Below are 15,434 nucleotides of genomic sequence, written 5' to 3' on the forward strand. Positions count from 1 at the left end.
TGGTCAGAGCACCACCTGCTGGTCAGAATATAACATGAGCCCCTACTTATTTGCTCTCTGCTGCATGTAGAACTGAACATAAAAACTACCATGGTTGATTTTAATTTTTTTAAAATTTGCATTTGAATAAAAACTGAAACAATGGAAGTACAGTATACATATTTCATCAGTTTTCAACATAGTCTGTTTTTACCCATAATAAAGCTATGGTACTTGTTACTAGTTCAGTTGCCTAGGAGATACTGATGTAATGGGTTACTATGGCAACAGCTGGTCTCTTGAAGGATTGTAAATGATAGGGTTGGCAGAGTTCATAGAGATACATGTTAAATGATTAATTTCATGAGATTTGTACCAAGTTATCTCTCTATGTGCAAAACTAATGCTGAAATATAATATTTTTAACTTTTTAAAAAATTCCATCAATAATGTCTTTTTATTTACTTTAAAAGAATCAAAGGATAAATAACTCCCAGTCGGCTCAGTCATTGGCTACCCCAGTGGTTTCCGTAGCAACTCCTACTTTACCAGGACAAGGAATGGGAGGATATCCATCAGCCATTTCAACAACATATGGTACCGGTGAGTAGCTTTGTCGTGTGCAATTAGTACACTAAATACTTTTTATTGAAAAGCAAGATTAAAAAGTTATCTTTTACTCTATTAGGAAGCTTTATTTAGTATTTGCGCTGTCCACAGCACTGCCACATTACTCATTGCTTACTAAGACAAAGTGAATATCCACATTTTTCTTTCTTAACTGACTGAAAGTTTTATTTACCCAACCCTAGTTCAAAATAGAGAACAATTTCAAGAAAATTGAGCTATTTCTTTGATGTAATAAAAAGCTCACTTTCTCTAACATTTCTGCATCATCAAATATATACATACTTTTATACTAGATTGTAGTTCTAATGAACTAGAATTGCAGAATATGCTACTTTAAAGCAGTCATGGAATCGTTATTTTTGGTTTACAGTATATTTCTTTTAAAATTATCACTGATGCTTTATCTCCCCTCTCCCTAAAATTAAAAAAGTATAACAATAATCCTGATAGAATATTTAAGAAATTGAAAATGTTTATTGTATTTACCATTTGATAATTTCTAAATTTAATATTTTCCCTTGTTGTTTTATTCTTTAATCTAGAGTACTCTCTGAGTAGTGCAGACCTGTCATCTCTGTCTGGGTTTAACACCGCCAGCGCTCTTCACCTTGGTTCAGTAACTGGCTGGCAACAGCAACACCTACATAACATGCCACCATCTGCCCTCAGTCAATTGGGGTAAGCAATATTATTTTTATAATATAATTTTAGAATACATTTTAAATAACAAATGACAATTTCTAAATAGACGCTTTAATATCCCATTAGCAGATATAAAATTCTACTTTATTGAAATCCAAGTGTAATTTTCACATCAATACTTTTCAAGTAGCTTAAATCTTATATACTCGTTTACAGCGAGCTCTGTAATAATGAGGTAAATTCTTATTGTTTTAGGCTACCTTTGTTTCCACTACTGTCAGTGATAGAATTTTCATTTAGTTTGCACACAGTTCATGTGGGACATAAGAAGGCATTTATAGTATAAGCTTAATTTTTGAGATATTTAATAATCTTTCTCTTTTAAAATAAACCATATAGTTTATGCTAATGGTATCCCAATACACATAGGACCAACAAGCCAATTGATGCACAGGCTTCATGTATTTATAATGTACTCATAGTATAGTTGTGTATTTACAGATATTGTATGAAAATATATGTATATAATACTAATTAGTACATATAATACTAATTACCTAAATATGGGTATAAAAATAATTTTTGTTTTATGAAGTCAGAGGATGTGTCTTTCTGCCCCCTTGTGGTAGTTTTAAGATATGTCTTTATCGTAGAAATTACTCCTGTCACTTATGTATGGAAACGTTCAAACCTTTAAAAGCTCTGAATTCGCAATTCACACTACTTCATATAAAAGAAACCATTTTTTAAAAAAAGCTTAAAACATAAACTGAAAACCTGACTGTAAGTTTAATAACGCCAAAATTGCAATTAATCTTCAAAAGAAAATACCAGGAAGATATAAAATATTTGAAGATAACAAGCTTTTATATTTTAAAAACATTCCATATATGTAGCCCACTTTTAGTTTTCTGCTGAGCCATTTGGTTATTGTTAATCAGTTAGCTGTATTAGTTAACTAGTTCCACATCCACATTTCTAAGGAGATAGAATGAAACACTGATTAGTATAAAAGTCACTGATTTATACCATAATTTTGTTGCTCTTACATCTGTTGGTGCTCTGTCTCTCCCCACCAACTAGCATTCACATGACACTGATTTAGCATATATTAGTGATCTGATTATGAAATATTCACCCATACACTGTTTGCTTATGTTCATCCTACTCACTAATCACTGTCATTGAAAATCTGACCTTTCAGTTAAATAGTAAGATAAATTCACGTGACACTGTTGCTCTGCTTTCTTGAAAGATAGTTAACTTTGAAGATACATTACATATTGATCAGCAACAGAGTTTTATCTTTTTAGGACACTTAAATTTTCCCTGGAATGTTAACTATTCAAGCAGACATTAATTATGGGAACATTTTCAGGTAATTATCACCAAGCACATAATAGGATCCAGGAAACTAAAAAATATGTACAGGTATACATATTTTATACAAAATATCTACTGCTGTGGCTTAGCAGGGAATCCACTGAACATGATTCTTGTCAAAATTAAACATAATTGCGTATTTCTCCTTTTTTCACAAAATTCATCTATTATAGGGCTAGATTTCCCTAAAAATTATCAGTGTCAAAAGCCATATTATTTTCCCTGAATGTGGCTTTTTTTGTTTTCAATAGTACCTGATAATTTACATTTTTACGTATAAACACATATTTATTTACATATTTTAACTGTACCACAATTTTAAAACCTTTTCCTTTACAAAGGATAAATCTAATTCTCTGCTGCCTGTAATAGAGGTTTCAGTAAATGAGAAAGAAATGACAGCATTAGACTAGAAAGGAACTGAATTACAACAGCCAAAGATGAAGCATTTTGTTCAGCTGTTTCTTTCAACGCTGAATTTTGTTGTGCTTAATTTGACTCTTAGTTTTGTCTGTGAGTTTTAATTGCGCTTAATCGGTTCCCTTACCCCTCAAATCAATGGAAAGACCCTTCCGGTCTTTCCACCGTTGGCCCTCCTCTCTCTCGCTGCTTCACACATACACTTTCCCTCTCACAATCACACACAGAGTAACTTTTTGAAAGGAGTTCCTTCACATGGACTACCTCATGTTCACACCATTAAATGTTAAACAGTTTTGTTAAAAGGCCCAAGTTGCAATACTTATGTAAAATAATTTACACGAGCATCCTTAATTCTTTACAGTGTAAATCAATTAAAAAAGAATTAATACATTCTCCCATCCAGTCTCATAGATTTGTGTTGCGGGCTCACATTCTTTTGGCTAGGAAGAGTATTCAGCAGAATGGAATACATTTCAGCCCCACCCAAGTAGATATTCCCAGCAGCCCAAGATGGTTACCACAATTCTTTCTCAAAATTGCAAAACTATAAATAGAATTTATATTTTGTCCATGGAAAAGGGTTCATTTTGTCCTTTGAAGCTTTAAGTCTTCAAAGCTATACTGTTAAAAACCATCTAGTATCTGATTCCACCTAACGAAGCTAAGTAGGCCGCACAAATTGATTTGCTGTAGGGAGAGAGATGGCTGACAGCGGAACTTGCCATCAAGAGTTAATGAAAGTCCTTTGAATACTAATATTTGATTTAGTGTTACACTAAGTTTTAGTGTTTTTCTAAACTACCACCAATAAAAAAGGCAACCTGTTTTCTGGAAGCATTTCCATACGTCATCTTTGTTGATGTGGGTGTTCAGTACGTACTGAGAGAGATAACTCTGAGTAGAGATGACTTATGAAAGGTTGGGTTAAATATAGTTTGATAGTCTAATTTCCAGGCGGAGGCAGTAAAAAACTTGAATAAAACTATACAGTCATGTTTGATTTCTGAACAATTATGGGAAAGGGTAGGAGTTTTCCCAATTCAAAGGCATCTGTAATAGATGAAAATTTGCATAGAGGACTTGATATGGGCAACTTGCATTTCTGGCTTCTGTCTCCCTGCCCACCTGTTTATCAACCACCCACACATATGAAGTATTTCACAATTATCCAGGTCTATAATTATTTATGTCTATATTTTGTCCTTGAGAACAAGTAGACCAATATGCTTATATCTGAACCTAGTATATACGCAGTTAAGTGATTTTAATGCTGTTTTCTTCTTTTCAAGAAAATACTTCTTTGTTAACAGAGACTAGCCATTCTATTTTGTATCCTACGTCACAGTATAATGAGGCTGAAACTAAGATATCACTTACATTTCATTACTGTGGATTTAGTCCCCAGAACTACTCAAAATGCTTCATGTGTGTTTTCAGTGTCAAACGAAATTCCACCAAAAGATAAATTTAAGCTAGTCTGTTTGTAGAAAGGGATAACCAATAGTTGTTACATCTTTGATGGGGAAGATACCTAGCTAAACCTATACAGCCCAGTTAACATAGGGGATGAAGAAAAGAGGTGAATAAAGCAGCTTCCAAAAACTGTATTTAAAAAAAAAACAGCATTTTGATTGTGTTATTTTTCCTTACTTTATCTAGATTAACTGCTTAGACTGTCCAACTCACCAATTTTTTTTCTAATTTTCTGTTAGTTTCCCTGTGAAGACACAATCCGTATGTCAAAGGGCAAGGAAAAACATTTATTGACTTTTTATTTTCAGGCTCCTAATTCATATTCATTATTAAACAGTTGTGTGATTCATAGTAGAAGCATTTAATTAAATTTTAGTGAAATAGTCCTTCTTAGAGCCAGGAAATTTCCTTATTCCAGAAATCAAAAGATGATTTCCTCTAACATCAAAATGAATTACTAAGTAACTTTGAACCAAGATAAAATAGTCTACCATTAAGGATCCTTTTGAAATACAGGTGTTCCCTCTTCCCATTTTAACAAGGCTTATTTAATTAAAACTTCGAGAAATTAGTAAACTAATATAGACTATAAAATAATTGGCTACAAATAAATAGCTCCAAATATAAACAGGTGTTTGAAAATTATATATACTCAGTGTAGTTTTTTGATGTAAATGCTAACACTGCTTTGATTATATAAGATCATAAAAACTAGAGAAAGAAACACTTATTAAGGGAACAAATAATTCTCCTTTATATTGTTCTCTACATTAGCTCATCTGTTTATTAATAGGAGAAGGAAAGTAATTCTTTGCCAGTAGGTGGTGCTTTTGTATAAAACATCACTCAGATAAACTCATTTCTGACTAATTTTATATCTCTATACATCTTGAGTTTGTATTGCATCTCCCAAAAAGCCAGCCCCAAGTTACTCCACTTTTTTTTCTGAAATATATGCTCTTTCCCTCACTGCTCATAACGACATTGTTAGTGCCAACTAATTCTCTCCCCTGGAAAGCAGCCTAATTACATACATTAGTGAGTAGGCTTGCTTTCCTTTGTTTAAAATGGGTGTGTCTGTATGGATAATTCTTTACTTGGATTCTTTCTCAGTGAAAGAGAGTACCATACTCTCTTGACAATATGGTCAAGTAATGCTGACTCTAGCTGTGGAAATCAGTGTAATTAGAGTGTAAGAAGAGTAAAAGCATCTTAAAATTGATGCCGGCAATGTTACTATGGTTTATCCTGATCAAAGTCATTGTGATTGCTAATCTACACTTAAGGGCTTAATGCTTTTTTCTCTAGAATTCCAAGTATCTAAATTCTCCCACATTTTGGAAGGAGGACAAGTTATTCTCTTTGGGAATATATGAGGATTAAGGATTATAAACACAGTAAAATCACACTACATCCTGCTTGTCAGCAACACCAGGTTTATCAACTAATGACTATGGTAAATAAGAGGAGTGATAGCCTAAGTACCCCCTCAGGGAGTGACTAACATTAATACAATTGAGGTAATTGTGGAAAATAGAGAGTATTTGCATCTCCCGTAACTGCAAAAGGAGGAAGAAAGTCAAATTACTTAATAATTTTAATGGAGTAGAAAGTCTAAGTGTTTTAAAATCAACATTTAAACTTTCTGCAGATAATTTTCAATTTCCCTCCCCCATCCCTTTTTTCCATTCTCCCACGCTTTTTACCAGATACAGTTATTGTGTAGCATTTGCGTTCTCGTCATTTAAAATTTGAACTCCCTTCACTTTCTCTGAAGACTATGTGCTTATTAATTGGAGGGAAAATATTTATATCGATAATAAGCTTTTAAAAATAATATTCAAACACAAGCATTAGTAAATCAAAGAATTCTATTTCCAGAGCTAAACACAGTATCTAAAGGCTTAGAAATTTAATTTTGGAACTAGTCTAGGTGTAGATTCCATGAACACAGAAAATGCTTTTTCCATTGTGTCTTAAACCTTTCTGAAATGGTAACCTATATGTTTAGGGAACCTGTCAGAGACTGGAAATATGATTCATAAGGCCTGGACCAGTTAAATACCGTAATTACTACCGGGCAAATCAACAAAGGCATCCTAAATCGCTCCAAGAAGGCGATGCCCCTAAGTGCTTCCAAGCACATTATCTTCACTCTGGGCATGCTCTGGTGTCTATGCGAGTCTTTAAGCTGATGTTTGATGTAATTGTGAGTTCCTGGGGCCTCCAGGCCTCCTTCATCTGTAACTGGGTTTCCTTTCCTCCTACAGAGCTTGCACTAGCACTCATTTATCTCAGAGTTCAAATCTCTCCCTGCCTTCTACTCAAAGCCTCAACATCAAGTCAGAACCTGTTTCTCCTCCTAGAGACCGTACCACCACCCCTTCGAGATACCCACAACACACGCGCCACGAGGCGGGGAGATCTCCTGTTGACAGCTTGAGCAGCTGTAGCAGTTCGTACGACGGGAGCGACCGAGAGGATCACCGGAACGAATTCCACTCCCCCATTGGACTCACCAGACCTTCGCCGGACGAAAGGGAAAGTCCCTCAGTCAAGCGCATGCGACTTTCTGAAGGATGGGCAACATGATCAGATTATTACTTAATAGTTTTTTTTTTTTTTCTTGCAGTGTGTGTGTGTGCTATACCTTAATGGGGAAGGGGGGTCGATATGCATTATATGTGCCGTGTGTGGAAAAAAAAAAAGTCAGGTACTCTGTTTTGTAAAAGTACTTTTAAATTGCCTCAGTGATACAGTATAAAGATAAACAGAAATGCTGAGATAAGCTTAGCACTTGAGTTGTACAACAGAACACTTGTACAAAATAGATTTTAAGGCTAACTTCTTTTCACTGTTGTGCTCCTTTGCAAAATGTATGTTACAATAGATAGTGTCATGTTGCAGGTTCAACGTTATTTACATGTAAATAGACAAAAGGAAACATTTGCCAAAAGCGGCAGATCTTTACTGAAAGAGAGAGCAGCTGTTATGCAACATATAGAAAAATGTATAGATGCTTGGACAGACCCGGTAATGGGTGGCCATTGGTAAATGTTAGGAACACGCCAGGTCACCTGACATCCCAAGAATGCTCACAAACCTGCAAGCATATCATTGGCGTATGGCACTCATTAAAAAGGATCAAAAACCATTAAACGAGGACCATACCTATTTAAAAAAAAAAAAAAAATGTGGCGTTGGAGGGCTAACGTATTTAATTAAATAAATAAATAAATCTGGGTCTGCATCTCTTATTAAATAAAAATATAAAAATATGTACATTACATTTTGCTTATTTTCATATAAAAGGTAAGACAGAGTTTGCAAAGCATTTGTGGCTTTTTGTAGTTTACTTAAGCCAAAATGTGTTTTTTTCCCCTTGATAGCTTCGCTAATATTTTAAACAGTCCTGTAAAAAACCAAAAAGGACTTTTTGTATAGAAAGCACTACCCTAAGCCATGAAGAACTCCATGCTTTGCTAACCAAGATAACTGTTTTCTCTTTGTAGAAGTTTTGTTTTTGAAATGTGTATTTCTAATTATATAAAATATTAAGAATCTTTTAAAAAAATCTGTGAAATTAACATGCTTGTGTATAGCTTTCTAATATATATAATATTATGGTAATAGCAGAAGTTTTGTTATCTTAATAGCGGGAGGGGGGTATATTTGTGCAGTTGCACATTTGAGTAACTATTTTCTTTCTGTTTTCTTTTACTCTGCATACATTTTATAAGTTTAAGGTCAGCTGTCAAAAGGATAACCTGTGGGGTTAGAACATATCACATTGCAACACCCTAAATTGTTTTTAATACATTAGCAATCTATTGGGTCAACTGACATCCATTGTATATACTAGTTTCTTTCATGCTATTTTTATTTTGTTTTTTGCATTTTTATCAAATGCAGGGCCCCTTTCTGATCTCACCATTTCACCATGCATCTTGGAATTCAGTAAGTGCATATCCTAACTTGCCCATATTCTAAATCATCTGGTTGGTTTTCAGCCTAGAATTTGATATGCTTTTTAGAAATATGCCCAGAATAGAGAAGCTTTGTTGGGGCACATGTCCTGCAAATATGGCCCTAGAAACAAGTGATATGGAATTTACTTGGTGAATAAGTTATAAATTCCCACAGAAGAAAAATGTGAAAGACTGGGTGCTAGACAAGAAGGAAACAGGTAAAAGGGATAGTTGCTTTGTCATCCGTTTTTAATTATTTTAACTGACCCTTGACAATCTTGTCAGCAATATAGGACTGTTGAACAATCCCGGTGTGTCAGGACCCCCAAATGTCACTTCTGCATAAAGCATGTATGTCATCTATTTTTTCTTCAATAAAGAGATTTAATAGCCATTTCAAGAAATCCCATAAAGAACCTCTCTATGTCCCTTTTTTTAATTTAAAAAAAATGACTCTTGTCTAATATTCGTCTCTAAGGGATTAATTTTCAGACCCTTTAATAACTGAGTGCCATAAAAAAGTCAATATATATTGTTTAAAAGATATTTCAGTCTAGGAAAGATTTTCCTTCTCTTGGAATGTGAAGATCTGTCGATTCATCTCCAATCATATGCATTGCCATACACAGCAAAGAAGATATAGGCAGTAATATCAACATTGCTATATCATGTGTAGGACATTTCTTATCCATTTTTTCTCTTTTACTTGCATAGTTGCTATGTGTTTCTCATTGTAAAAGGCTGCCGCTGGGTGGCAGAAGCCAAGAGACCTTATTAACTAGGCTATATTTTTCTTAACTTGATCTGAAATCCACAATTTGACCACAATGCACCTTTGGTTGTATCCATATAGGATGCTAGCCTGCCTTGTACTAATGTTTTATATACTAAAAAAAAAAAAAAAAAAAAAAATCTATCAACCATTTCATATATATCCCACTACTCAAGGTATCCATGGAACATGAAAGAATAACATTTATGCAGAGGAAAAACAAAATCATCCCTGAAAATGTACACACTCATACACACACACACACACACAGAGGAAAAAAATAAGAAAATAATTTTCCTCACCATAGACTTGATCCCATCCTTACAAACCATCCTTTTAACTTGATGTGTATAAAATATGCAAACATGTCACGAATGTTCTTTGTCATTTCAAAATACTTTAGGATATCAATATCAGTAGATACCAGTGGGTGGGAAAGGGTCATTATATGAAAATATGAAGAAATAGCCATATTAGTTTTTCTACCTGCAATTTGCCTCAGCAACAAAGAAAAAGTGAATTTTTAATGCTGAAGATAAAGTAAGCTAAAGTACCAGCAGAAGCCTTGGCTATTTATAGCAGTTCTGACAATAGTTTTCTAAGAACATGAAGAGAACAGAATCACTTGAAAATGGATGCCAGTCATCTCTTGTTCCCACTACTGAATTCTTATAAAGTGGTGGCAAGATAGCAAAGGGAGAATCTGAGAATTTTTTAAAGATGATTTAATGAGAAGAAGCACAATTTTGATTGTGATGAGTCACTTTCTGTAAACAATCTTGGTCTATCTTTACTCTTATACCTTATCTGTAATTTACCATTTATTGTATTTGCAGAGCTAGTATGGTTTTTAATCACAGTAAATCCTTTGTATTCTGGACTTTAGGGCAGAGCCCTGAGGGAGTATTATTTTACATTACCCGTCCTAGAGTAACATTTTAGGCAACATTCTTCATTGCAAGTAAAAGAACCATAAGTGGCATTTTACACGGCTGCAAGTATTATTATATCTAATCCTATTTTAAGAGATTTTTGGTAATATTAAGCTTGAATACTGGTAACAGTGATGCAATATACGTAAGCTGCACAACCTGTATATTGTATGCATTGGTGCGTGGAGGCTGTTTATTTCAACCTTTTTAAAAATTGTGTTTTTTAGTAAAATGGCTTATTTTTTTCCCAAAGGTGGAATTTAGCATTTTGTAATGATGAATATAAAAATACCTGTCATCCTCAGATCATTTAAAGGTTAACTAAAGTGAGAATGAAAAAACAAAATTCCAAGACACTTTTTAAAAGAATGTCTGCCCTCTCACACTTTTATGTATTTGTTTTTCTTACATACCCATCTTTTAACTTAGAGATAGCATTTTTTGCCCTCTTTATTTTGCTGTTTGTTTTTCCAGAGAGTAAATGCTTTGTAGTTCTTTCTTTAAAAAACATTTTTTTAAAGAAGAAGCCACTTGAACCCTCAATAAAGGCTGTTGCCTAAGCATGGCATACTTCATCTGTTCTCGTTCGTGCCATCTGCCATGATGTCGTCACTTTTATGGCGTTAATTTCCTGCCACTACAGATCTTTTGAAGATTGCTGGAATACTGGTGTCTGTTAGAATGCTTCAGACTACAGATGTAATTAAAGGCTTTTCTTAATATGTTTTAACCAAAGATGTGGAGCAATCCAAGCCACATATCTTCTACATCAAATTTGTCCATTTTGGTTATTTTCATAATCTGGTATTGCATTTTGCCTTCCCTGTTCATACCTCAAATTGATTCATACCTCAGTTTAATTCAGAGAGGTCAGTTAAGTGACGGATTCTGTTGTGGTTTGAATGCAGTACCAGTGTTCTCTTTGAGCAAAGTAGACCTGGGTCGCTGTAGGCATAGGACTTGGATTGCTTCAGATGGTTTGCTGTATCATTTTTCTTCTTTTTCTTTTTCTGGGGACTTGTTTCCATTAAATGACAGTAATTAAAATCGCTTGTAAATGAGGGCATACAAGCATTTGCAACAAATATTCAAATAGAGGCTCACAGCGGCATAAGCTGGACTTTGTCGCCACTAGATGACAAGATGTTATAACTAAGTTAAACCACATCTGTGTATCTCAAGGGACTTAATTCAGCTGTCTGTAGTGAATAAAAGTGGGAAATTTTCAAAAGTTTCTCCTGCTGGAAATAAGGTATAATTTGTATTTTGCAGACAATTCAGTAAAGTTACTGGCTTTCTTAGTGATGCAGTGTCCGTGGTGCATTTTTTTTTTAATTAATGTTTTGCTGTTTAAATTTATTCCATTTTATTGTGTTTTTAAAAAAAAAAAAAAAAAAAAAGCAGCTTATGCCACAAGCACAAATGAGCTTTCTCAGTTTTCAACTCAAAATATTATATGAAAAGATGGATATGTGTGTTCGTGTGGGAGGGGTGTGAATTGGATAACAGTGCTTAGGGTATTACAGTATTCAGCCAGTGTGGGAAGTTTAAGGTTCTTATTGAATGGTTCAACTTCTTTACCAAAGAAGTTCCATGAAGATCTTTGATAACCTGTTTAAATGTACAGAATTTTCCAAAAGTCACTGTAGAAAGCAGTACCATAAAATGTCATTTTTAACTGAAATCTGTAGAAAGTGTTTCCAAAAGCACTTCCTTTTTTCTTCATCAAAATAATTTCTAAAGGTTGAAAACATAGGCTTATGTATAAATATTTGAGTAAATTAGCGAATTCATACACTTTTAGAGACTATCAAATATATAGATTAATTTAAAAACTGAAAAGGAAAACAAAACAGCACCAGTTAGCCAGCTGGAGAACCTGGACTTTTGCATTGGTAGCGAGATCTTCTCCAAAAAGAACACAGTTCAGGGAAATGTTGCATATGGCTTCAAAATAGCAGTGCTTTTTGCTTTGTTCTCTTGTATTCATTTTCAGCAAATGTTTATTAAGTAGTTATCATATGTAACTCGTGGTGATTCCAGGATAAATGAAGATGCAGCCGTTTCTTTTAGGAAACTTATAAACTAATAGGAGATAAAAAGCATTCTCAGGGAAGTCTACAAAGTACTACCAGGGAGTCACTTTGGCCATCCTGGGAGCAGAGCAGAGGCTCAGAGTATGGACACTTCCTAATCCACCCAACAGAGGCAGCCTTTGACTTGATTTTGAAGGTGGGCAGGCTTGAGAAAGGCCCAGAAGGGGATGAGTTCAAGGCTGTTTGTGGGCATGTGACCCCTGCAGTCACACATGGCCTTTGGTTTAATGTTCTGCTATCATTATGCTGAAATTCTTAATAACTTTGAGTTTGAATGTTGTAAGTAAAGTCCAATAGGACAATAGTCATGTGCCTGAGCAGAGGAGATACATAGGAAAAAGTGAAAGGTTTTATATTTTAGCACCTTTAATAGAGGGAAACTTGTGTTTTGCTTTTTCAACAAGTACTTCCACATTTTCATTTTGCACTGGGCCCTGGAGTTATGACACCATCCCTGGATGAAGGCATTCTACAAGGAAGAAATAGTAGATACAAAGGTACAGAGATGGGAAAGCAAGAGATAAACTTGCAGGAATTGTGGGCCTTTCCGTTTAGGTAAAGTATAGCTCTGTGTAGGGGAGCAGTAAGAGACAAGACTGGAAGAGTTAGTTTGCCTCTGATTATATAATCACAAATTTAAAAGTCTTAAGTTGAAAGATTTAGGAGAGAGAAAATTGTCAGAATTCAGTAAATGGTTAGATTAATGGTAGGAGTGGTGATAGTTAAGGAATTGTTAAAGTTTGCAATTTTAGGTTTAAATGATTAGGATGCAAGTAATGTCCACATTGGAAATTGAGAGGTCCCTGCTTTGTGAGGAGGGTAGTCACTTCCGTTTCAGTATGTTGAGTTTGACTTACATTCAGTTAGAATAAACTCAGAATATCAGTTAATGCTGGTCTGATTTGGATGTGTAGGGTTTTTAAAATTTCAATTATGTTTGGAAGTCTGGATTAAATAGAGTTACTGAATTTGGCAAAGGAACCCTATTCAGAACAGAGCATCTGAATTTTCATCTTGCGATTTGAGAAAACCCTTTTTCCATTTTGTTTGCATATTTCTATGGCATCGTTCCTATGTGTTATCCTTGCAGATTGACTTCTAAACAAGATCCAGTGATGAAGGAGGAAAGCCAACTTCACTTCCCTACTGTGCATATCCCTTAGATTCCAACTGTCCTATTGCCTGAGAGCAAATATCACCATCACCAAAAATGAGGCTGCTCTTTAACCTCTCCTGTCACAAGCCCAGCCTCCTTCCTGGGAACTTTTGTCAAGAGTTAGAATTAGGAAAACATGGGGAAAAGGTCATTGTTTCTGGCCTTACCGATAGTTTCTGTTCTTACCGATAACCTTCGCTGCCAAATTGTCAGCTCTATCGCTTCCCCAGTCTGGATTGCTTCAGACTGGAGGAAGAACTTCCAGCCCTCACATACCCATTTTTAGTACCCAACTTCTGGAAAGGATACTTACCCTTTGAATCTGGCAACTCAGTACAAGGGCCAGACTGAAATGGGAGGAAACATGAACTACTCATGGGACAATTCTGCATGGAACAGAAAGTAGTTAGGCGAGCACTTTGCTTAAACACTCCAGGACCAGAAATGTGGGGGCCTTGTTAGTTTCCTTGACATCCTCCACCAAGGGAGAGCCAATGCCTGGAAGGTTGCAATGGCAGGGACAACCTGAGGAAATAGACGCTGAAGTTGGCCTGTGAGTGGGGGCATGACACTAACAGTCCCTTCACTACAATGGACTTGACCTACATTATCTTATTTAATCTGCTTGATGACACTGTGACAAGGGTGCAGTTTTTTTCAGAGGTCTTGGTTAATAATTAAACCAACTTGGCCGGGTGTGGCGGCTCACACCTGTAATCCCAGCACTTTGGGAGGCCAAAGCGGGTGGATTGCCTGGGGCTGGGAGTTCGAGACCAGCCTGACCAACATGGAGAAACTCCACCTCTACTAAAAAGACAAAATTAGCCGGGCGTGGTGGCACATGCTTGTAATCCCAGCTACTTGGGAAGTTGAGGCAGGAGAATCACCTGAACCTGGTAGGTGGAGGTTGTGGTGAGCTGAGATCATGCCATTGCACTCCAGCCTGCGCAACAAGAGCGAAACTCCATCTCAAACAAAACAAAACAAAAAACCAACTATGCCCCTCAGAAGCTAAGTAGCATTCATCAAGTTATTTATTCTCTCTAAGCACTGAGTTTCTCTAACTCACAGTGTTTATTACTAACTCAGAGGGTTGCTGTGAGGGTCCATTAAGACTGATAGGTGCTAATCACTAAAAAAATTGGGACCCCATTCTCCCACAAGTTACTCAAAGCAAACACAATGCTACTCTGTAAAATGACAATAAAAGAATCAACAAAGTTCTGATTTTTCCTACAATGACCACAGTGTGCTATTTTATTTCTGTAGGAATATTATATTCCCAAAAGATAATTTGGTAGAACCCTATTTTGCTGATGTTCAAAGCACATACTCTACTTACAGAGAAAGCCAAGCTGTGCAGGTATTTATCCAAAGCTTCCCCTTACTGGTGCTAATCACATCAAAATACAGGCTTTTCTAGAAGTGATAGTTACAGAAACAATTACTTTCAAATTCAAATGATTTTTTTCTATAAGTATTCTGTAAGATGTGCTCATTTGTTTTTACAAATGAGAGAGCCCTGTTTGGAAATGCAAACCCATTTGCATGCAAAAGCTTACATGTAATATTCATGATCAAAATATAGGGAAGGTGCCTATTCCCACAGGAATGCTTAAGTAATTGTGGGACATCCTCCCAATTGATACCATGTAACTATTGTTTAAAAATCACAAAACAAACTAAAGCCTCTATGTACTGACATGGAAAACTCCAGAACATATTGTTAAGTAAAAAGCAGTAATAGAGCAGTGTATAGAGCATGCTACCTTTCAGGTAAGAAAAGGAGACCAAAACAGTGTTTGCTTATTTGCGTCAAGAAACCCTAGAAGAATACACAAAGAAATGAAGAAAGTAAGGCTGGGAGCAGTGGCTCACACCTGTAATCCCAGCACTTTGGGAGGCCAAGGCAGGTGTATCATGAGGTCAGGAGTTCAAGACCAGCCTGGCCAACATGGTGAAACCGCATCTCTACTAAAA

The 15,434-nt window shown here is 35.5% G+C and overlaps 1 protein-coding gene across 34 annotated transcripts in view; it reads left to right on the plus strand.

The window, feature by feature from the left end:
- MEF2C (myocyte enhancer factor 2C) overlaps nucleotides 1-11,507 on the plus strand; it is a 181,320-nt gene extending 169,813 nt beyond the window's left edge. For 23 of the 34 annotated variants that reach the window (XM_032278427.1, XM_032277247.1, XM_032277232.1 and 20 more), the window contains 3 exons: nucleotides 453-582; nucleotides 1,152-1,287; nucleotides 6,801-11,507. In XM_032278427.1, the coding sequence (XP_032134318.1) occupies nucleotides 453-582; nucleotides 1,152-1,287; nucleotides 6,801-7,122 (588 nt within the window). In that variant the 3' untranslated portion in view covers nucleotides 7,123-11,507. The remainder of the gene's footprint in view (nucleotides 1-452; nucleotides 583-1,151; nucleotides 1,288-6,800) is intronic. The other 11 variants (XM_032278763.1, XM_032278601.1, XM_032278834.1 and 8 more) reach the window with 2 other exon arrangements.
- Nucleotides 11,508-15,434: the final 3,927 nt, after the last annotated feature.

The sequence above is a fragment of the Sapajus apella genome, unplaced genomic scaffold (assembly GCF_009761245.1).
Source record: "Sapajus apella isolate SASKATOON/1434 unplaced genomic scaffold, GSC_monkey_1.0 scaffold1, whole genome shotgun sequence".
Classification (NCBI taxonomy): Eukaryota; Metazoa; Chordata; class Mammalia; order Primates; family Cebidae; genus Sapajus; species Sapajus apella.